At 33.6% G+C, this 24,341-nt stretch overlaps 1 protein-coding gene across 2 annotated transcripts in view; it reads left to right on the plus strand.

Moving 5' to 3' along the window:
- Nucleotides 1–17,757, plus strand: part of LOC145258316 (putative ATP-dependent RNA helicase DDX46) — a 97,739-nt gene extending 79,982 nt beyond the window's left edge. For both annotated transcript variants that reach the window (XM_080116398.1, XM_080116399.1), the window contains 7 exons: nucleotides 1,289–1,392; nucleotides 4,271–4,433; nucleotides 6,570–6,719; nucleotides 7,076–7,372; nucleotides 9,750–9,926; nucleotides 14,791–14,982; nucleotides 17,553–17,757. In XM_080116398.1, the coding sequence (XP_079972524.1) occupies nucleotides 1,289–1,392; nucleotides 4,271–4,433; nucleotides 6,570–6,719; nucleotides 7,076–7,372; nucleotides 9,750–9,926; nucleotides 14,791–14,982; nucleotides 17,553–17,600 (1,131 nt within the window). In that variant the 3' untranslated portion in view covers nucleotides 17,601–17,757. The remainder of the gene's footprint in view (nucleotides 1–1,288; nucleotides 1,393–4,270; nucleotides 4,434–6,569; nucleotides 6,720–7,075; nucleotides 7,373–9,749; nucleotides 9,927–14,790; nucleotides 14,983–17,552) is intronic.
- The last annotated feature ends 6,584 nt before the right edge of the window (nucleotides 17,758–24,341 follow it).

The raw sequence follows: 24,341 nt of genomic DNA on the forward strand, positions 1-24,341 counted from the left end.
AAAACATAACAGTATATTACATCATGGCTCCCCAGCAGTGTTGATCAAACACCGCCACCCTTAATCTTAGGAAGAAGACATGTTACAAACATTTGATCCAATTTCCTATTCTTAATTGCAATTACTAACCTTTTCATATTATAAAAATGAATTTCTTACCTGTGTGATTCATCAATTTCCACATTTAAAATGGATATATTTTTTAATTTATCAGTCTTGTATTTATAAGATTAGGATTAATCCATTTAACTACTTATCACCCCCACTATGATTAGTATTTAGTATATTTACATTCTTATTTATTTAAAATTAGATATATAAAGGTTAAAAATATTTTTACATATATACATTTTTTTTTTTTTTAATGTATATATAAATTTATTATATGTAATTATAAATACATTTTATACATTGCTAATATAGTTTTGGATTTCCTTTATTAATATAGCCTGGTCAATTTTAAACAATTCAAAAGCATCAGGATAACGAACAAATATTTATACTCATGCACACAGGAGTAAGCCAGGGAAAATATGTAAGGAAGTGATAAGGATGGATTTGAGAGAAAGAAGGGTAAATAAAGCCCTGGCCAGAGATAACTTAGTTTGGAAATCAATTTTTTAAAAGCTATCCAACATATGATATAAAACGAATGCTAAACCAATTATAATGATCTGTATGATAAACACTTCTTTAAATTGATGTTAAATCACTGGTTTATTACATCCAGTTTATTGTAGTCTATTAAATAAATTTAATGAGTTTGTAATTATAACACTAATCCCAACATAGGGTACTTCAGCGAGTAAACTCATATTGCCATCTTCTATAATATAAATCTCACCTGTCTGTTGAAATGTATGTATGTATGTATGTATGTTTGCCTAAAACTTTCGACAGAGGCGACAAATTTTCACAAGATCAGTATCATTTTGAAGTTTGACCCTTCCGACGACAAATATCAAACAATTGGCTAAAAACATTAATTTCTTTACCCTCAACTGGGCACTTTTCTACAGGGAGGGGTCACTTTTTTCGCCAATATTTCCGAAAAGTCATCTTCTCTTTTCAATTGACTAGCCTTAATTTAAACCTTTGCCACTTCTGGTTTGGCGATATATTTTAAAGAATCTTTTTTTTTTTTTCTCATGTTATTTTCCTCCTTCGTGGTATGGGTTCGATCCTGTCTTATACCACTTTTTTTTTCTGAACACACACCCAGGCAACGCCGGGCACCCAGTCTAGTTTTTTAGTAAATGTTGCATTCATTTTCTTTTTTGTTTGTCAGGTCGCAACTTCCGTCGCCGCCCGAGGTTTAGATGTGAAGCATCTTATTCTTGTGATCAATTATGATTGTCCGAATCATTACGAAGATTACGTCCACCGATGTGGGTAAGAGCAAGTATTTTCTAATAAACAAGAGCACATCGCATTTCTAATTCATGAAGCATTCCATATCGGTTCTTAAGTTGCAAGCATTTAATCGACAAGTTTTTGACAATGAAACTGCTAACATAAGTATGGCAAGCCAACGAAAATACTTCTTCAAGACCGACAGAGGTGGTGCTACCAGATCAGGCTGTCTGAAGATACTGGCCTTCTGACGTAAACTGCACCAAAGATTAATGTGTTTTTTCCTTTCCCTTTTCAAAACTCAGTCATGTTCTACAAAGTCATAAACAATTTTCCCATACAAAAGAAAAAAAAACTAAACACCACAAAGAAATATTTAAAAATATAAAAAACTTGAAACATAAAAACCTTTTTCCAAAATTACTGGATTCAAGCATTAAATAACATAAAAAACATTATTTATGCCATAAAACAAAACAACCAAACGAAACCCATACTGGCAAAACATATATTTGAAAAGATATATCTAAAAAATAAAGCCAAAAATTACATCGGTGAAAACCTTGTGAAGACAACAATCAGGAGGAAAATATTAGTTCGAATAATCCAAATCATTTTCTTTCTTTTCCATTTTCAGCAGTAATCTTAACTTACCGACAGCTTGCCCTACTCATAAAAAAACAATCCACGTTTTATTTTTAATTAAAATTTAGCATGCCCGATAGAAATCAAATGGCTTTCAATTCTTTTTATTATCGCTACGAAGATTACGTTCATCAATGTAAAAGCAAGTATTTTTGATAAGAATGTGTCCCTTCTTAACCTTTATCCTGCCGATAATTTACTTTTCAATTTAATATTTTTTTTTTAGATATAAGTTTATCATGGCTTGGTGACGACATAAATAAATTTTGTAGTTTGTGTGAAAGGACAGGGTGGAATGATAAAATTGTTGCCCTAGAAAAGATGACATGATTCCATTTCCATTTGATGAAAACCAGTTTTCTTTTTTTGTTGTAGACCATCTACTAGTTGGCTTGTTATGTACAAATCCCAAGAGTGATAGGAGCCTTATATCATGTCTGAAAGTGACACAATGTTCAACGAGCGAGATCAGAGATGCGCCACTGTACAACTCATGCTCTCTACAGATCCAAGTTAGGACAACAGGACCATTGCCGGCGCCCTCAAAATGCATCGCTGGATTGCCAGGGACATGCTCAGGATGATGAAAACAAAGTTTACGGCCACAGTTATGGTCTTATGGTTTCAAGTGAGGGCCACATCATGCCACCTCACATCTTCAAAGTCGGCTTGAAAGTCAGCACCAAAGTATACCTGGATGTGCTGAAGAGTGTGGTGGACCCTTGGTGCAATCAGGTGGCCACTAGCAGACCCTGGGTGTGGTAGCAGGACTCGGCGCCGGCCCACAATTCCAAAGAGAGCCAGGCTTGGCTTCAAAAGGAGTGCTATGACTTTGTACCCTTCTCTCACTGGACCCCTCCTCACTTGACCTGAACCCGCTGGACCACTTCATTTAGTCATACGTCAAGAACATCACCAACATGACCTCCCACAACACCAAAGCCAACCTGATCACCATCATTCGCCGAGCTCCTGCCGGCGCTTGTGGAAAAGGCATGCTTCTAGTTCTGGACCCGTATCAAAGTAGTGATTAAAGTTGAAGACGGCTACCTTGAATAAATGTCAGCTCTACTACATAAACAAATTACGTGAATTGTTTTTTTTTTCAAAAAAAAGTTTTAAAATAAATATGGAGGGTTGTTTTCTTTAAGGTGACAACTTTATCATTCCACCTTGTAATATACATGAACTATTAAAATCAAGTTAGTTTAGTGCAATTATGTGATGAAAATCGAATTTGAAATAAAATTATGAATTCTACGCTATTTAAAAAATTATGTTCCATTTAAGGAACAATGGTAGGGAAAGGTTACACCCATATATGATTGCATCTGACAAATTGATCTTTTATTTTGACTAGCAGTTGCTTCCATTATATCCTTGCTGCATATTCTAATCTCCTTTAAATTTACTTCACTCTGCCTTGATGATTATTATGGAGGGTGATGATTAAACTTTATCCTGTCAACCATAGAATTTACTTTTTGATTTAATTTTTAAATATAATTTATCATAGACTGCATAAATATCTTTCGAAGTTTATGTGAAAGCAATATAGATAAACTCTGAACAGAAATCAAGTTAGTTTAGAGCAACTTTGTAATAAAAATCAAATTTTGAATAAAATTATGTATTTTACAAACAATGGCAAGAAAAGAATTAAACAGCAAACATTTAATCTGTAAGTTTAGTAATGAAAACACTAATATTGTTATGTGCAACTGCACACGTATCAATAAATAACCTCATTTAATATTGGTCGATTTTTGTAGTTAGCAGCCATAACGTTATGCTCTGCTACCATGAAAGAAACACGCAAGACCGATGTAAATGAATAAAACTAAGACATTATTCATTGACTTGTGTGCACCTCCATATAACAATATCCAAAAAGCCAAGATGGCCACTCCTCCTACGTCAGCACGGTGTGGTCTCGTCAGTTCTTGTTCAAATCTCGTCGTAAGCATGTTTTGATGAAATTAAAACATGTAAGGGAGACTAACTAGACTTAACAATATAAGCTTGACAGACTGACAAAAAATGCTAACTTAAGTGTTAACGACCAATGAAAAATGTTATGTCAAAACTAAGAAAAATGCTATTTCAGACTTGAATATGACAGACCTACAAAAACGCTATTTCAAATTTGGTCTGTCGCACTAAAGTTTGAAATTGCATTTTCATAAAATGTTATTTTAAACTTAAACATGACAGATCAAAGAAAATGCTGTTTTAAACAGATCAACAAAAATTCTATTTCAAACTTTTGCAGTCGGACGGGCCGTGCAGGGAATAAAGGTTTTGCATACACATTCATGACACCAGATCAGGAGCGATATACGATGGATATCATCAAAGCCCTGGAATTGTCTGGAGCATCAGTCCCTCCAGATATTGAAAAATTATGGATGGAATACAAAGACAGGGCAAAAGCTGTAAGTAAATGTTTTTTTCTTTCATGATAAGTGACTATCAGTAGCGCCAAATTCATATAGGGACTCGTATAGAATGAAGCCCATCGACCCAAGTCAAAAGGAAGTCCTATATATTCGGCCATTCTCCTGATGTAAAATCTGAGTAGGGAATCGTCATTCTGTTTTACATCCTGGCATATTTTTTTTTTAATTTTTTTTTTTTATTACATTTTCACCCCATACAAGGCACATTGCCACTTTGGTGTAGGGGGCTACTAACAGGGGCAACAACTACTGGGGTACTATGTAGGTATTTGGGCAGCAAGATGTTGGTTCACGTTGCACTTGAACTTCTGCACGTCAGTACAGTTGGGGAAGCAGGGACCTGGAATGGAATTCCAAAGTCTAGCGGTTCTGGGGAAGAAACTACTGGAGTAGAAAGATCTTTTACATCTAGGGATCTCTACAGTGTGGGGGTGTAGGACGGGTTTTAGAAATTGACTTCCAAACTATCCCATCTCTGGCCAGGTTTTTATTTATCCCTCTTTCACTTAAGGCCATTCTTATTACTTATGTTTTATTGGTTTTCCTCCCTGTGGGTTCATCCTGCTATCCCAACTGTTGTACATCTGCTAACCTAAGTACTCCTATCCATTCTTTCATAATTATATTCATTTTAACATCCATTTTAATATCCTCACATATGTTGGATGGCTTTCTTCTTAAGACTCTTTAAACTTTAGTCTTAAATTTTGCACATTTTCTAGAATCCAAATCCTGTAATAGTTTTTGATCAAAATTGGAATAAGGATTCTAGACATAAGTTTAATACTTTATGATTTTACTTAAGGCCATGCTTATTATGTTTTTCTTGACTTTCTGCCTGTGAATTCACCCTGCTACCTCAACTGTTTTACATCTAAGCACTCTCATCTATTTTTTTGTAATTCGTTTCAACATCCATTTTACGTGCTGGCAGATTTTGGATGGCTTTCTTAAGATTCTTTAATCTTTAGTCTTAAATTTTAGACATTTTCTAGATTTCAAATCCTGTGATAATTTTTTGTCAAAATTGGAGTAAAGATTCTAGACATAAGCTTTAATAATATTATATTTTTATTTTAATCTTCGTAAAGGGGACATAAAAGTTGTGCAAAACTGTTCTGTTCTGAGAATTAATTTTACCTATCCTGGGATGGATATTCTTCTTCTACATAAAAAAAAATAGTTGTGTTTGAAGGCTATGGCAATGCAGTCTTGTAGAAAAAACAATATTGGATACAAGACAGAATAAAAATGACAATATTGAAAGATTCAATAATTATCAATTATAAAGTATTTATTTAGCAACATAATGTATCGAATCAGAATAGTGTTGTGGTGTTATGTTCTCTAAATTTTCAAGGTCTACCTCATCTTCAGTAAAAAAAAATGATGAGGTATATACCTTGAAAATTCAAACATAACACAATTCAACATCCTGATTCAACATGGTAAATAAATACTTTGTAGTTGAAAATGATTGAAATCTTTTTTAATATTCTCATTCTTTGGACCTTGTCTCTACAAGACTGCATTGATATAGCCTTCAAACACAACTCCTTTCACATTATGCATAATGCTTCAACCAAACTACAACATCCTCATCATAAAATACTGTTATATATTCTATAAATTCATCTTTTGATGTTTAGTTAGATTGAAACCTATTTGAAAAAAAAATAAATCGCAGAAAAATCTTTATGATGTACGTACTCGTCATATTCTAAATCACATGTAAATTGATCAAGTGTTTTTTTTATATACAAAAACTAATTTTTTTGTGAATTTAGCAATTTTAATAGGAAATTGTAGCCATTACAAGGCTGATTTTACTTGATAGCTCAAATTTAGTTCTCGCCCTTATTTATAAAATATGGCAGATCAAAACATAATTTCTTGCTTCGTTATAAAATTTTATTTTCTTAGTTGAAATAAATAACTACTTGATCAATTTACATGACTTTTGGAATATGACATCTTCGTTCTATGATGGGTATGTAGATTATGTTTTTTAAAGATTTTTCAGCATTTTTGTTTTGAAAATAAATTTAATTCTAAGTAAGCACCCATCTTTATTTTTTTTAATTTCACCTTCTCTTTTTTTTTTTTCTTCAGGCTGGTAAGGTTATAAAAAGTTCCAGCGGTTTTAAGGGCAAAGGTTTCAAGTTTGATGAAACGGAGGCCCAATTGGCTGATGATCGAAAGAAACTGCAGAAGGCAGCACTTGGCTTGCAGGATTCAGACGAAGAAGAAACTGCCGTTGATGTAAGTACAAGATATTGATGAGAAATAAGATGCTGAGTTGGATAGCAAAAATATGAAATAAGATGCTGAGGGATGCAAAAATATGAAATGCACGAGAGATTAACTTATATTATTTGGATTCTTTTGACCACTGTTCTCACCTTGAGACAAGATTCAAGCAAGGGCGCATGATCCACAGAGTTTTATAATTATATAGATTTTATAATTATATAGATTTTATAAACTATAAAATTTCATGAGCTGAAGACAATATTCAGATATAATAATAATAATTTTAAGATTGGACCAGAAATATGCACGAAATTATGAATTGAACTTTTCTGTCAGCTAATTGAGCATTTGACTTGTTTCCACAGATTGAACAGCACATTGAGGACATGTTTGCCAGCCGCAAAAAAGTCACAGACGTTACAAAACCTGTGCCTCAGAATCAGCAGCAGCAACAACAACAACAGCAGCAGCAACAACAACAACCACAACCGCAAATCGTCCAATCGTCAGTGATGAACCACCAAAAACTAGAAGTAGCCAGACGAGTGGCTGCCCGGATTAACATTGCCAAGAAACTGGGACCTGAATCCCAAGACATCATGATGCAACAAGCAGCGTCAGCCATTCTTCAAGGTGGAGGCATGTCGGCGCCTCTTGTCGCCGTGAGTTATTTTTTAATATCTTTCTTGTCTTTTAGGGTTGCAGAGCACACTGTTAAGTATTATAATTGAAGTAGTGGTTGGGAAAGGGGGGTTGTCTGCCCTTCCCACGACCAAGTTGGTGGGTGGCTGGGGGGGGGGGGTGACACATCAAAGATGGAAAAAATGGAAATAAATTCCGCTTCTTCAAGGTGGAGGCTCGTAACAATCATAAATAAAATCAATTTCCCTGTCAGGTGATTTGGCCACACACTAACCAGAAAGTTTGCAGAGCACAATGATTCCATCTGACCCCTGAGGAATTTCTTTAACTCCTTTGGAAATCACGAGCAGTTAGCAGACAGAACCCTGGAAGCAATGAGGAAAAACATCCTTGTTCACTGGTCGCGTCAGCATTGATAATCTTCATCTGAAGATAACTGCTGGCAGACTGGCCTTCGACAACTCAAAGAACTTTCAATTCTTCATTTTTCTCACTCGGACACTTGGGATGCTATCAGTCCCCCCCCCCTCCCTGAAGTGTTGGAAAGTGGGGGAGAACAAGAAGTATGACAAAAGAAAGGGGAATTGGGTTTATCTGCAAAATAATGGAGAGGAAGTTGTTCACAAAGGAGCATAAAAGAAAGCTAGAATGGGATGGTTGATCAAGGTGTGGCAATAACAGCAACAAAAGATCGATCAATATATTTTGGAGTTAGTTGTATGCGTTGTTTGCGACAGTTTTTCAACGGTTGGGAGCGGTTTGCGAACAGTCTTGAGTTTGCAGCAGTTAATGACAGTAAGAGTTATCAGAAAAGCTTTACGAGATCGAGATGAGTTGATTAACTCTACCTCAACAGAAAAACTAAAATACAGATGTTAGAGGATAGTTTCGCACAATACACCCAGAACCCAAATGACATCCACAGAATGTGTTTTGAGTCATTTTATTTGTGAACTTGTGACTGCTTGGAAGACGTGATCTGTTTTCAACTGCATCCAACTCTCAGCTGAACTTGGAGTGCAAGCTTCAACTATCTATTTTTTCTTCATTAAAATTATTAGTTGATAAATGTTTTTGTCTAGAGTTTTAAAACTTGATCAGCGTTCGCATATGGCGGTGATTTATGTAAGTTGCCAGAATATGTCATGGCAACATCATGGAAAAATGGGTCGTACTTATAACAAATTTGGCTGGTCAGTTTAATTCCCACTTTTACTCCAAGGCGTGATTTATGTTCAACTTCATCTAACTCTCAACTGAACTCCTTGGAGTGTAGGCTCCAATTGTCAACTGTATTATCATAAAGAGTCCAACGCACTACTGTCGTAAAACCCCTTGCTTCAGTGTCATTAAACTCATTGTCAATTTTAAAGTATCCACAAACCAAATCTAAATATATCTCAGGTCCATTGTTCAATCCCTCCATTAATCACTGCAACACTCTGATCAACAATCCTATGACATGTTTCTTTTGTCTATCTTCCTACTTATTGTCTACTAAGAAATCTTATTCTCCATTTCTTTTGTTGTCCTTTTTCTTTTCTATCCTACTTGATAGCATTGGGTGGGGGGGTCAACTATTGTATCACAGGTTTATTTTTTATTTTTATTAATTGTAGTTCTATTTTTCTTCATTGAAATTACTATGCAATAAAAGTCTTTTTCTAGAGCTTTAAAATTTGATCAGTGCTCGACTTATGGCAGTTGCCGGAATATGTCAAGGCAACATCATGGAAAAATGGGTTGTTCAGTGCATAAGTACCCGTAACAAATAAAGAGTGATTTTTTAATAAAAATGAATGACAGAAAAATATTTTTATTGTATAATTATGTGGTTGATTCCAAAGAATAAGCTTTGGCATTTATACTTTTGATACAATTTCGGGCATATGCCCCCCCCCCCCCCCGCATATATGATGTAATCTAGAAGTCTAATTTTCACAAACTCTATGCATTAAATTAGACTGTATTTCATTAATAACTCTTCAAATGTTGTCTTCCAAATGGTTTATTGTGTCTGGCTTATCAGCTTAGACATGGGACTTTACATTTCCCCAACGAAAATAATCTAATGCGGTTAAAATCGTACAAATGAAGTGGCTAGTTGACAGGACTATTTTATGAAATTATTCATCAAAAAATATTTTTTCAGTAAATTGATTGTATCACATGCTGTGTGGTGTGTGATTGTCCTGCTAAAACCACATGAATTGAACTCAAAATAACCAATAGTTGCCAAATTAAAGAAAATAGAGTTGTCGATTTAGAATTTGACGCTTCAAAAAAAAAAAAAAAAAAAACCTTCATACAAGCAATGTCTCAAAACAATTTGTTGGTGATGAAACTTGATGACTGGCTGATGCTAATTTTTTTCTCATCTTTTTATCTTTTTTTTAGTCCAAAACAATTGCAGAACAGACAGCAGAAAAAATCAACGCCAAACTTGGTTATCGTCCCGTTTCTGAAGATGACAAGGAAAGCCAAGATCAAAACACAGAAACTGTCAAACGCTACGAAGAAGAACTGGAAATTAACGATTTCCCTCAAATCGCTCGATGGAAGCTCACGTCGAAGGTAAATCACCATTGTGTTCTTTTCATTTAATTTCTTTTTCAGGTTGTACAAAATTTTTTATTAACTCCACCTTTTATGAGCACTCAGATCTTGCAGCCTTGTACCAGGAGAGTAGAAAGTAGATCTTGAGTTCATTTTCAGTCAGCTTTGTATCTCTCGCTTCTCTTATTTTGTCCTTAACTTCCATGAGCGATGTTTCTGACAAAGAGGGAAGAGCTGCTGTTTTCGGGATTGGAATTTATCTAGCATTCATCATTGACTGGGTTTTTACCTTTAAGTAGATATGTTCACTCCTAACAAGGCATAGCGCCTCTTGGACATAAGGGATTACTATTTGGGACCATGCCTAGGAAAGATTAAGATGTTGGTTTACGTTACATTTAAACGTCTGCATATCAGTACAGTCAGGGAAGCAGATAGCAGGAAGGGAATTCTAAAGTCTAGCTGTTCGAAGGAAGAAACTATTAAAGTAGAAAGCTTTCTGACATTTAGGGACCTCAACAGGGAAGGGGTGTGATTTTGTTGCTAAGCGGGTTTGTCGGGGATATGTACGTCGAGGAGGCACAAATATGAGTTCATCAGAGCACATTCCATTAAAATATTTGTAAAACAGACACAGAGATGCAACAGGCATTGGAGTTTAGTTGACAAAGTGGGACGTATTAGATTTAAAACGCTGTTTTGGACCTATCAAAGAGGGAGAGGCTAGTGATAGATGCACCAGTCCAGATGTGGCAACAATATTCCATGCATGGGCGAATGTTGATTTTAGCTTCTTACATCAAGTGAGTTCATGTCTTGTCTGGAGCAATTTCCATTAATGAAAAAAGGTTCGTACTAGTGCAAATACATAAAACTAAAGAAATGTTTTTTTTTTTACATGAGGGTCACCACTTATCAAGGCCCGAAGGCCACTCAGGGATAAGGGTTATTGCGTGTACAGTAATGAATGAGATAGTATTTTAGTAATCAGAGTGTCTTACTTAAGGGGGCGGTTTGTCAGGAGTTTGTTTATGTTGGACTTGAAGACGTCCAAGTTGTAGTCAGGTGGGAAACAGGCAAGCGGCAGAGAGTTCCACTGGCATGTAGTTCTAAGAAAGAAGCTTTGCTCATGGAATCTACATTTGGATTTAGGCACAGATAAAGAGTGGGGAAAATTATTGGCAGTAGTTTTAGCCAGATGGGTGTTTCTCGTGAAAGATTGGCGAGGGGGGACGAGGGATTGGAGCTCAGACAAGCACCTGCCATGGAAATAGCGATAAAACAAAGACAGGCTTACAATGTCTCTTCTGTGGGAGAGAGGTTGCAGGGAAGAGAAAAAGGCATCCCCCCACTAAACCAAGAAGTCTATTTTGTACTCTGTCAAGGCAGGATAGGCTGTTTTTAGCAGCTCCTGCCCAAATGTGGCAGCAGTACTCCATCCTTGGACAGTCTCATCAATCACTCGAGTGTCATTTTAAAGTCAAACAGTTTTTTTTTTTATTTTCAATCAGGATATATATAAAATGCAGTTAGGTTTGATGCTAGATGCGACATTTATTCTGAGACAAACACAAGATGTGAAGAGTGTAGATGCGTTTCTGGTTTGTTGTAGAATATGGATGGTTATTGTTTTACTTTTAGATTTCCAGTTCAGTCCAATTGCTTTTAGGAAATTCAAAATATCTTTTATTTAAAAAGTTTTTGTAGGTTATTTACTTGGAAGAACTGGGATCTTATTGTATTGAAGTCTTTGCATTCAATTAGTATGTGTTTAATGGACATAAGTTTTTGACATGGTATACATAAAAGGGGATTTTAGGATGTAAGTGTGTGTAATGAAGATATTATGATTCATACGTAGCTAGGATTACTTCTTCGTTTCTCTGCTCCCTATATCCCAGTTATCATTGACGGTAGGTGATTTGTGGTGTCATTTTTTTATTAGGGCAGTTGTTCCATGCTTCCTGCCATTTAGTGGAAATGTCTTTGTTAATGGTTTGTTGGAAATCTGTATGGAATCTTGATATCAGATTGCTTCATTATAATGGCTTCTTTAGCTGCTGAGTCAGGTTTTATTTATTTCCCCTGATGCCAGAGATGCCCCCCCCCCCAAAAAAAAAAAAAATTTATACTCCTTGATAATATGGTTATTTTATTTAATGGTCTTTTTATAAGTGGATTGCTTATATCTTGATTTTTTTTATGATAAAAGTGTGGCTTTGGAATCTGAATTTTTGAATTCCTTTTCTGAGCTTATATCTAGGGCTAAATCGATTGTTGCGGCTTCTGCACTGTAATTGGATGCTTTGTAAGGTAAGCGCTTTTGGGATTTAATGAGATTGATTGTTAAAACAAGGTATGAACATAAAAAGTCAGAGTACACGAGCAAAAGAAGACAGATTTTGGTTTGACTAATTTTTTTTTTTACATGGCATTGTCTAGATTGTGATGTAGAATATTTATTTGTGTTCCATGACTGACAATAAATAAATAAATATATATTGTGACGTGTTCCAGGTCTGGCCTAGGAATTTCGCAAGAAATTCTATACCTAAATACACGTCGTAAGAAAAAGAAAGTGTGGAATTTTGCTGGCCGTAATAATATCACAACCGCATGGCATTTCCCAAGTTTCAAATCAGTGGAATCGTCATGGACTACCCGATAACATTCACGTTTAATAATAAAGATGGCAGGGAATGAAAAAGGTCGGACACCAAATGAATAACGTTAAAATATATAAATTTATTATTCAAACAAAAAAAAAAAACAAATGAAGGAAATGAAAATAATAAAACAGTCATAATGAGAGTCCAGTCACAGACAACATCAGATCAGGATGGGGGGGGGGTCATTGGTGGAGATATATTAAACACAGAGTTACAGTTAAAACAAAATATTAGAATATTCAAAATGAAAGTCGGGTCACAGACTTTGGCAAAACAAAGACATAGACCAAATAAAATATTAGGATAATCAAAATGAAAGTCGGGTCGCAGACAATATCAGGTTGGGATGGGGTCATGATTTCTCTTTTCTTTTGATAACGCATAAAGTCACAGTTGAAACAAACATTAGAACAATCAAAATGAAAGTTAGGTAACAATGTTCTTTCTCTTTTTTTTCCAATTCTTTCACCTTTATGCTTGGTGAGGAAAGAAATTATTTCACAGAAAGAACTCGACTGTCACTGAGCGGGGGGGATGAAATATGAGAGAATGGATATCGAACGATACTTAGCTTTTTTTGGTGGGAATTTCGATAATGTGATAATGTCCTTAGTTTTTCTTTATCACTTCTTTGTCTTTCTTCGTCATCTTCGATATGCGGTTTGTCCTGACAAAGTTCTCAGGTAGAATGGCTCTCGTTAAATTATGTTGACCAAGGTAATTCCATGTTGGAGTAAATGTCCCTTTTTGATCTCATGGCCGTCCGCCAAGTTGAGTTGAGCTGATCATTTGTCGGTCACCATGCGTCATCCACGTGGGTGCATATTCCTGCTTTTTTGGGAGCAGAAAATATTGCCGTCATTTCACAACAGTTGTCAGCTTGAAACTAAACTTTTTCGCATGTTTTCTTTCCGCGCTTAATGTCACGATCGCCTGATGTTGGTTGTCATGGTTACCTATGTTTGCGTGGGTGTTTGGCTGCTGTTTATAGTTGATCAGTGAGGGAGGGAGGGGTTGTGTCGTTCGGTTGTTCGCTGTTCAACTTAGGAAGGGGAGGTCTGCTGCTTGACTTGGAAGGGGAGGTCTGTCTGGCTCATATCTATATATCCATTATGATATAAGGAGGGGGTGTATATATGTTTCTCCTAACAATATATATATATATATATTCCCATTCACATACACTTTTTCATGATAAAGCTAGAACCCAGAATTAAATGGAATCGAGCAATTGCATCGACAACGGACAACGCCAGACCCAAGTGGTATGTGAACGGGTATTTATATATCTATCTATAATTTCCTCTTAATGTCTAATATATGTAGAAAAAGCGGTTCATCTTTCGTAGAGACGTCATGTCCCTCAACAAATAGGTTGTTCCGTAATCGTGTCTGGGGAGTCGACTAATTTCACTTAATGTTTGTAGATGTGACATCTACCACCTGCATACCAGCAGTAACTGTCTTAGTTGTATGGATGAGTGACTTGTCACATAGTAGAATGTGAAACTAGATGAAATATAAAAATTAAAATCAAGGCATATAGATAGATTGTGCCGTGGCCCATATGGTTAGGTCATCAGTATTGCACACTTCATGCATGCAATGATCTGGGTTCATGCCTATGTCGGAGCACGTCACTGATGAGATGCAGTACATCAAAACCCGCTTGGGTCTGACGTTGTCCTTTGTCGATGCAATTGCTCGATCCTATCTAATTCTTTTATCATGAAAATAATAATAATTTTTTTATCATGAAAAAGTGCATGTGAACGGGTATTTATATATCTATAATCTCCTCTTAATGTCTAATATATATATATATATATATATATAACATAAACTGTTGGGTCATCTATTGAGCTAAAGGTAAATTGTTTGAATTAGGAAAAAGTGAGCTTGCAATATTAAAACAAATGGCTTTTTTCTTTTTTTTGCCTTTTTTTTTAACCCGAAACAAGGCATATTGCCACTTTAAACATAAGGGGCTACTATTTGGGATCTTGTCTAACAGGAGACGGTGGGGAGTTGAGCAGTGAGATATCTGTTCACATTACATTTAAACTTTTGTAGGTTAGTACAGCCAGGGAAGGAAGGAAACATCAAGGGAATTTTAAAGTTTAAATTTAGTGTCCATTGAATGCTATGATATTCTAAACAGCTGTTTCCCAACACCAAGTATTCATGGTTTGATATGTTTTTTGTCATTGCAGGAGGCATTAGCTCAAATATGTGAATATTCTGAGGCAGCTATAACAGTCCGAGGATCATTCATTCCTCCAGGCAAAGAAGCCAAAGACGGAGAACGGAAACTCTATTTGGCAATTGAAGCTACGAATGAATTGGCCGTCCAAAAGGCCAAAAAGGAAATCACACGACTCATCAAGGATGAATTGATACGATTGGTAAGTTGTCCATTTTTCATATTTTCCTTGACTCGGGTTTACTTATAAACCAACAATATAAACAAGAACATGAAATACAATTTGTATCCTGTATGAAACAAGATATTTTGATGAATGGTAAATCAAACCTATACATGGGTAGGATGATCAATAAGTTTCCAGACTTTTTCATATGGGTACTTTTATTAAAGAAACTCTAGTTTCTTTCAAAGTAATCTCCTCCAGCTGCAACGCACTTGTATCGGTCCAAAAACTTCTGGAAGGTCGCATGTAAGTCCTCTTGCATGAGCGTTTCAATGACCCTCCTCACAGCCTCTTTTATCATCTCAATCGTCTCATAATGACAGCTTCTAAGGTTTTTCTTGAGCTTAGTGAATAACCAAAAGTCACAGGGAGCAAGGCCTGGACTATAGGGAAGGCGAGGAACTGTCTTGATGTTCATCTTGGTCAAAACTGGTGCATTTGCGCAAATCTTCCACATCTTCAATTCCTCGTGAATAATTATGTGTACAGTCTTCACACTGATATCAAACTGCACTTGTTATTTCTATAGACACACGATAGTCCATATCCATGAAAGTCTTTATTTGGCCAATCAAGTCTGGTGTTTTGACTTCCTTACTCCTCACAGACTTCCTGCCTTCCTTTAATCTCTTATGCTACTCAAAATGTGAGGCTCAATTCATGCAAAATGGTCCAAAAGTAGTCTGAAGTATTCCATGTTTCTGTCGCATTTTTTCCAAGTTTAAAACAGAATTTTATTGCCTATCGTTTTTCCTCACGTCTAGATTGCATTTTTAAAATTTATTAGTTGTGACAATCAGGCTTCATATAGCAATAACAAACTGAATTTTTAAAAGTCTACAACCATTATAGCCTGCTTATCGATAAGATAGTCTAAAATAGCATTTGTTGAAGAGAAAATATGCATATTGTACACAATTTTTTTTTTTTTTTTAAGATATTAAACTGCTGACTAACAAGAAGATGGTAGCAATTATCTTCACCTGCTGCAAAACTTACTTTGAAATCTATGGTTAAATGATTTATCACTATATACGATCAGCTATAATAAATATTATCCAAGTTTTACTAATTATGCACGACAACTGGTTTCTGCTGAGTCTCTATTCCTGTGATATTTAGGCTTGACATTCGAGCAACCTGGGATTCTTATTTCAAGAACAAGAAGTAACTGATTTTAATTTAGATGGACTGGCATGCTGTTTTTTTTTTTCTTTTTCTCTTTTTTTACAAAAAAAAAAAAAAAAGAGAAAAAAAATGCTTTGGAGAAATTAAATTTGTTGATATATTTACTTTTCATTGTCATTTGTTTTTGGTAAACATTTACGATAGAAAAAGAAAATTTATTTGAAGACATTATTTACCCTTTTTAAGTGTGTATTTTTTTAGTGTAAGTATATGTGTATATTTATTTTTTTGACAATCAAGGTTTTCAAGCATACATGTCTTGAATTTTATAGAACAAGGATTTGTAAGAAAAAAAAAAAAAAAAAAAAAAAACTTTAGAAAACATTTCTTTAGATTCTTTTTAAAAACGTGTATTTATTCCAAAACAAACATCTTTAATTTTATAACACATTTGTCTTACGCTATTTCTAAAAAAAAAAAAAAAAAAAAAAAAAAACGAAATAAAGCAGACAATTCAATGAAGAATCCAAATTGCTGGTGATACCTACGAAACATTCAAGAATTTTTTTTATACTTTGACACAAAATAGAAAAGGGTGGACAGATTCAAACATGTTTACTTAAATATATTTCTCTTAGTCTGTTCCACTTTATTTTGGAAATTACTGGACGGATCTGGCTGAAATTTTGTACGGACCTTTGCCATGATAAAGTGCGGTGAACTAAGTAGTATGGCATCTGTTTGATGCACAGTTAGGGATAATATTTAATGAAAAAAGAGCATAAAGTTAATCATATTAAACCATCCATTTAGCATAAATCACTTATTTTAATTCGACGCGGCTTTAACATTTACTCATTTTCAATGGGAAAAAAAAATCTAGTATATACATATAAGTGATCACCTTCAGAAAATTATGGTGTCGATAAGATTTTGCAATGATTGGATTAGAACATAAAAGAACAAGTAAAAAATGAAAATGAAGGAGTCAAGAAAAAGATGAAAAGATTTGTGGGCGAAAACTAGTGTTGGGATCCGACAACTCATAACATTTTGGAGGATTGGAATAAATAAATAAAAATCAACCTCACTTCAAATGCAAAAAAAAATTTTTTTTTTGCTTTTGTTTAAAACTTAACTTTCCATTCTCGTACTATTGTTTGCATTTGATTAAAATGTTTTTATTAGTCATTGCATTTATTACACACAGATTTATTGTCTCTTTCAAGCAGATGTGTGTGCGTATGCGTGTCAGCCAATACAAATACATGTTATTATACAATGTCTTTCTACTAATCTAGTTATCAGATTTCAAGAACAATATTTGTCTACGAAAATAAAGAAAATCCTGTTGAAAATAAATTCAATTGTTTATTTTATCTCATTAAAAAGTAACATTGTTTTATTTTTCTTTTCAGCAAAATACCTACCAACCTACAAGTAAAGGACGTTACAAGGTGCTCTGAGAGAAGAAAGTCAACAGGCAAAAAAACAAAAAAACTATTTTCAAACCTACATCATAATAAAATTTGTATCAACACTCTGAAAACAAAAAAAAAATTTACAACTTTGTCATGGTCACGAAGGAAAGAAAATAAAATTTAAAGTTATTGAAATTTGAAATCGTCTTCCTTTCATTATTTTCTATTAACATTTCGTATGCTTGACTTTTCAAAAAGCCTATTGAACAACTGAGAGTCAAACTGATTTTTCTGAATTTTTGAGACGAGAATTGATTATTGATATTTGAATTTTTTTTACTATTGTTCTCATCTTGAATTTTATTTACACAATATTTCAGCCGATGTACCCCCTAACCTTCTTCAGGTTTAACTCTAATCTGCATGGAATTTTGAATGGAACCCTTTATTTAATCCACAGGGGTGGTTTAAATGAATTGCAATTGTATTTTTTGAGTGTCACTTGCACGGAAGATTAAACCTTCAACCTCCAGATAAGTGTAATTTTACAACTGAATTTGACCAAATATTTTATCCACTATGGACCATTTTAGTATGAATTTTACAAGACTTACCTATTTTTGTACAATCTTATTATATATGACTATATATTACTACATACATATTTTTTTTTTAAAAAGAATACGCACACATATATGTGTGTTCTTTTAAAATATGTTTACCTCTAATTTTTAATAGATGTGTTAAATAGCAAGATTCATAATTATTTTGCTAAATACATTTCCTCTGAAGATATGAGCCATGCATTGAAAATCCACAGATTAAGGAAACAACTTTAAATTTCTTATATAAAAAGAAATATATAAATTTTTTTTTGTCTAAAACTTCGATATTTTTACTTCACAGAATTTAATATATAATTGTAGAATGTATAGTTAGTGTTGGGACGATTAATGGGAAGTGGAAAAATTGCAACTTTTAGGAGGTATCAGAATCGGAAAGAATTTTTCCAATGCCAAAAACCAGTCCGATAATTATATATTTTTTTGACTTTGTTTAAAAACAAAATCTTCCACTGCTGTTTGTAATAATAAAATAAATATTTATTGATTTTAAACTACGAGTTTAACTAAAAACTAACTAAACTAAAATCACAGTACCACACAAATTTATCGTTATGCTTGAGAAAAGTATGCACATTTAACATGTGTTTTTATGGTGATTGTGAAAAAAATTACAATTTTACAACATTGAGATTTCTAAAGAATCCAAATCAGTAATTGTATCGAAATCGAGTAAAATTTTGGAATCGTCCCATCACTAATATATAAATAAAAAATTGTTGTTTTTTCAATGAACTGTAGATATGGCTGAAAGATTGTGAAAATAATACGAGACAAATTTTTATAAGTTAATATAATTTGCTTGAAGCACCGTAAAGGAAATTTTAATTTCTAGAAAGCAATACAATGCTAAGGTATAAAAGATCAACAAAAGCAAATTAAGACATAATGGTGAAATAAGCTGTGCAGATTCATCTTTATTAATATGGTTTTTTTTATATTTTATAATTGCAATCTGCTCTTGCATCAACATAGTCGAATGGAGGATTTGTATTGTAATATTGCGAGAAATCTTCCCTTTGTTGAACACATTTGACTTTTAAACGTGCATATTAGGGTAATTGAAAGTCAAATATGTTTGACGAAGGGAAGATTTTCTGCAATAAATAAAAACACAATTAAGTGTGTATATATATATATATATATATATATATATACACACACACATTGGGTCAGGCAAAATGATTTGACACATTTCTAGGTTTAATAAAAAGCAAATAAAGTAAAGAAACAAAAAGTTTTTTATTTCCAAAAAGTACATATGCCTTTTTTTTTCTTTTTCATATATGACCATTTTGTTTTGTTTTTTTTATAATGCTATTGTTTTTCGTTTCTTTTTTAGTTGCTAACATGAATTGGACTGGCGAGCATCGCGTTTTCATTGCAGAAACATTTATCAAAACAAACGAATCTGTAACTGCAACACAACAAGCTTTCCGTTTGCACTTCAGTCTTGGTAAACATGATCCTATACCAGCTCGAAACACAATCTTATGTGTTACCAACTCTAGAGTTACTGGATCTGCATTGAAATGAAAATCAACTGGCTGACCTCGCACCACCAGAACTCCAGAAAATGTGGCAGCAGTAAGAGCTTCAGTTCAAGTCTCCAGGCCATTCGACATTTAAATGCGTCCAAGCTCTTAGGCTTTCCGAAAGAAGTTTATGAATAATTCTTCACAATGATCGTCAAATGGATCCATACAAAATAATGTTGGCACAAAAACTCAGCGAAAGAGACACTGAAACTCGCAGAGCATTGTGTTTGGAAATTCAACATGTCCCCCATGCACCAGGTATGTTGTTCAGTGACGAGGCACATTTTCACCTCTGTAGTATAGTAAATAAGCAAAACTTCAGATACTGGGTTGAGAACAACCCTCGTGAGTTACACGAACAACTTTTGGATTGTCCTCGGGTGACTGTATGGTGTGGCAGAATTCAGTATATGGAGTTTGTACTTCGAAGAATACAACATTACATTGAACTCTGAACAATATTGTGAGATGCTAGAGATTTTTTTCTCAGACCAAAAATGTTTCACAATATCAACAATGTTTGGTTTCAACAGGATGGGGTAACAGCCCAAACTTCTCAATGTGCAATGGGGATTTTGAGGGAGATGGTCCTTGGTCATTTGATCCTATTGCGTGGTGACATTGATTGGCTCGCCCTTCACCTGATTTACATCAGCGTGTTTTTTTTTGTTTTTTTTTTTCTCTGGGGATACTTCAAGTCAAAAGGTATACATTAATCGCCTTCAATCTATTGAACAACTTAAAGATGCAATTCGTCAAGAAATTACTGCCATTCCACATGAAATGACCTGTCGAGTTAATAAATTTTGTGAAAGTCTTCGACAGTGTGTGGACAATAACAGATCCCATGTTACTGATTTAATTTTTAAAACCTAATGAAATAGAATGACATATGTACTTTTCAAAAATAAGAAAAAACTTGTTTTACTTTATTTCCCTTTTATTAAACCTACAAATGTGTCAGACCATTTTGCCAGACCCTACTTAAAATTACCTTGGATTTATTTTATGTAATGTACATTTTGTTGCAATTTAAAAACATTATCTTTCATCTAGCAATTAATGATATAGATATAAAATTTTCAATGAATTTTTTTAAAAAGTGCAACAGAATGTACATTACATAAAATAAATCCAAGGTAATTTTTTTGATTCAATTTAAATTAAATTTTTATTCCTTACTTCGTAAAATTTATAAAAATCCACTTTGAAGATAAATAAATTTCAAATTGAATCTTGTACCTTTATTTGTAAAGCCTATAGTAAAAACATTTTGTTTAACAATTTTAATGCCTTGGATGAAATGCTTTTCTAACTTGTATCTTATCTTTTTAAGATTATATTTTAAAACTCTCTCTATTTCAGTTTGTATTTCTCCTCACACCACAACCCATTTTCTGCAAACCCCTCTTTGTAATACAGGTCTGAATAATGAGAAAATCTGAATTTTTTTAAACAAAAACTTTAAAATAACTTTTTTTAGATTAAATTTTTTTGAAACTTCTTTCAGAATAGAAAATCTTTAAAATTTAATAAGGAACATATTAACAAATATTCAGTACATAACGAGAAAAATAGATGAAAATTTCAAAAGGACTGTATAACTGGTTACGGTCAATAGTAGTCCTCGCCAGCGAAAGTCTTTGTTAGTCTATTATTATTTAAAACATTTTGTGCCCTGTTCTTTCGCGCGAGGACTTATATATATAGTAGCGTCCAAAAGTTAAGGAACGGTCGATCATTTTCTTTTAAATGGCTTCTAATTTTATCTATGAAAAAGGGAAAAAAAATTTTTGGTGAATTTTCCAATGTTAAATAAAAAAAAAATTTTATTTTTAATTTTGAATACATATTAGTTTTTTTACATATAAACAAATTTAATTAAATTACTGATGTCCAAAAGTTAAGGAATGGGGGAGATGTTACATTGTAAAAAGGGTCTGTCCCCTTTTTCATGTAAGTAAAAATAGAGAGATTTAGTTAAAATGAAATAGAATAGACGAAATTTGAACCTCGTAATTTAGGTTTAGAAATAGATTACGAGAGAGAATTAGAAAATGGAATGTAAAAACAAACCATTGTTTAGCTTAGAGATAAAATAGTTTTAAGAAAAGGAATGTGCATTTGTCAATTATGTTATGAAATTGAATTGAGGAATGTAACTATAGGATAATTTAATAAACATGTTTTTAACATATTGGAACTATAGGTTACTGGAAATATAGGTTAAAATTCCTTTTGTAAACAAAGGAAAATGTTTTGGACACGCATTTCCAGAACACGTGAAAGAAGACATGTTTTAACATGTGTATGACGTCATGGAAAATGGGAAGTTCTCAATATAGTTAGAAACTTTAGAGTTAAGCAGAGAGAGTCTGAGGACGACAGTCTGGAGTCCAGAGATGGACAGTCGAACGTCTGGAAGTGAGACGGTCACCTTTGAAACATAGAATGTAAAACTTTGAATTCCTGACTAAGAAAACCACCGACTGGTCCATGGAAATAAACGTGTCATGTGTTTTTATTAACGTCCTCTTTGTGTTGTAATTCTACCAAAAGGTAAAGTGAAATTGTCATTATATATGTCTTATATATCCTGTGTTTTAAAATGTCTTCACATACACAATGTCTCTACATCTCCTATCTACAATGTGAACACTACGACTGTCTCAACACTGTCTCCTCACTCTAAGAGCTTCTACTACACTTCTAAGTATGAACATTTTATATATATGAATCTCTTCATAACACGAACACAGAACGCAACATCTCTCTTAATATGACTTCCTAACAACGAACAATAACAATAATAATAATGAAACGCTATATAACAGAAATTATTAATGAAAAAACAAAGAATCCTTTCAGCATTTAGTGAAAAGCCCCTTGTTTTCAATCACACTATGGCATCTTTTGCTGCAAGACAGAACTAATCCTTCACATGTTATAGGGGAGATATTATTTCAGGATTTTCTTATACATTCCCATAAATCAAGATTTTTTGGGTTTTTTCTGTGATCTTATCACCAATAATTTTCCACACATTTTCAATTGGATTAAGGTTGGGTCTTAAGCCGGCCAATCCATAACGCAAATATTGAATCTATTTAGCTCTTCTAAAACTATTTTTGCTTTATGGCACAGTGTGCTGTCTTGCATAAAGATATCAGAATAAGGAAGATTAGGAACCACATGTTCTCTAATCAATTTTCTGTACTCACAAAGGGGCCAGTTCCTTTTGAAGATATCATGCCCCATACCATTATACTAACGTCCCCCTTCAAATTTTACTGTACTTTTAACGCACTTAGGGTACAGTCTTTCTCCATTTTTTTTCTTCTGACATGTGGTCTTTTGTCTGATCCGAAAAGAGTGAATTAGATTCATCACTAAAATGAATCTTTTTCCATTTTTTCTTCCCAAAACAAATGTTTTTCGCCAAATAACAATTTGGCCTTTTTATTTTTAATAGAAATTAAAGGCTTTGAGCATGGACTTCTTGAAAATAATCAAACTTTGTTTAATCTTCGTGAGATCGTTTGTCTGGAAATTTTTTGTCCAGTTTCAGATGTAAAATCCCGGGATACCGAAGCCGCAGTTTTAAAGCAATCAGAACGAGATGATAGAGTGATTTTTCTATCCTCCCTCTTAGTTGTCATTCGGGGTCAGCCCGATTCTTTTTTTTTTTTTTTTTCAGTCAGTGGTAAACCTTTTTTTTTCTATTTTCAATAACCCAAAAACCAATGCTTTTAGACCTGTTCAATATTTTAGCAATCACCCCTATGGTCTTTCTTTTCATCATAATGGTCACAAATAAGTTGTTTTATTTGTATAGATAAATTTTTTTGAATATTCGGAGTCAACATTTTGTTAAATTGTTATTAAAATTGCTAAAATTTGTATTAATTTTCCCTGTTCCTTAACTATTGGACGTTTGTAATTAAATTTATTTATATGTAAAAAAACTAATATGTATTCAAAATAAAAAGAAATTTTTTTTATTTAACTATTATTATTAAACATTGGAAATGTTAAGTTTTGAGACATTTGTGTTGAACACGGCTTAGTTCAGATCAGTAACCAAGAATCAAATGCGGTTTGTCGCGTAGCTAACCTCTTAAGTTCTGAGATATTATGTTGAACTACGCCGCCATCTTTGTTCAACATAATATCTCAGAACTTAAGAGGTTAACTATGCGACGAACCGCATTTGATTCTTGGTCGCCATCTTGGTTACTGATCTGAACTAAGCCGCCATCTTTGTTCAACACAAATGTCTCAAAACTTAACCGGAAAATTTACACAAAATTTTTTTTTCCCTTTTCATAGGTAAAGTTAGAAGCCACTCAATAAAAATGATCGACTGTTCCTTAACTTTTGGACGCTACTATATATATATATAGCATAAAATAAATATATATAGTATAAAATAAAATATACATCAAGTGCACTTGAAAACCAAATCACAACATAATATTAAGGAAAATAAACAAATATTTTACTTGCTTGAAAATTATAATTTTAATTTTGGAGTTAAACTCCATCCTCAGTATGTTGTTTTTTCTTTTCTTTCTTGCCATCTTGTAAAGTTGGAGAAAGAAAAGTCTGTAAAGATCTGCGTGTTG

Source organism: Euprymna scolopes, chromosome 33 (assembly GCF_053919585.1).
Source record: "Euprymna scolopes isolate OS-2025 chromosome 33, ASM5391958v1, whole genome shotgun sequence".
NCBI lineage: Eukaryota > Metazoa > Mollusca > Cephalopoda > Sepiida > Sepiolidae > Euprymna > Euprymna scolopes.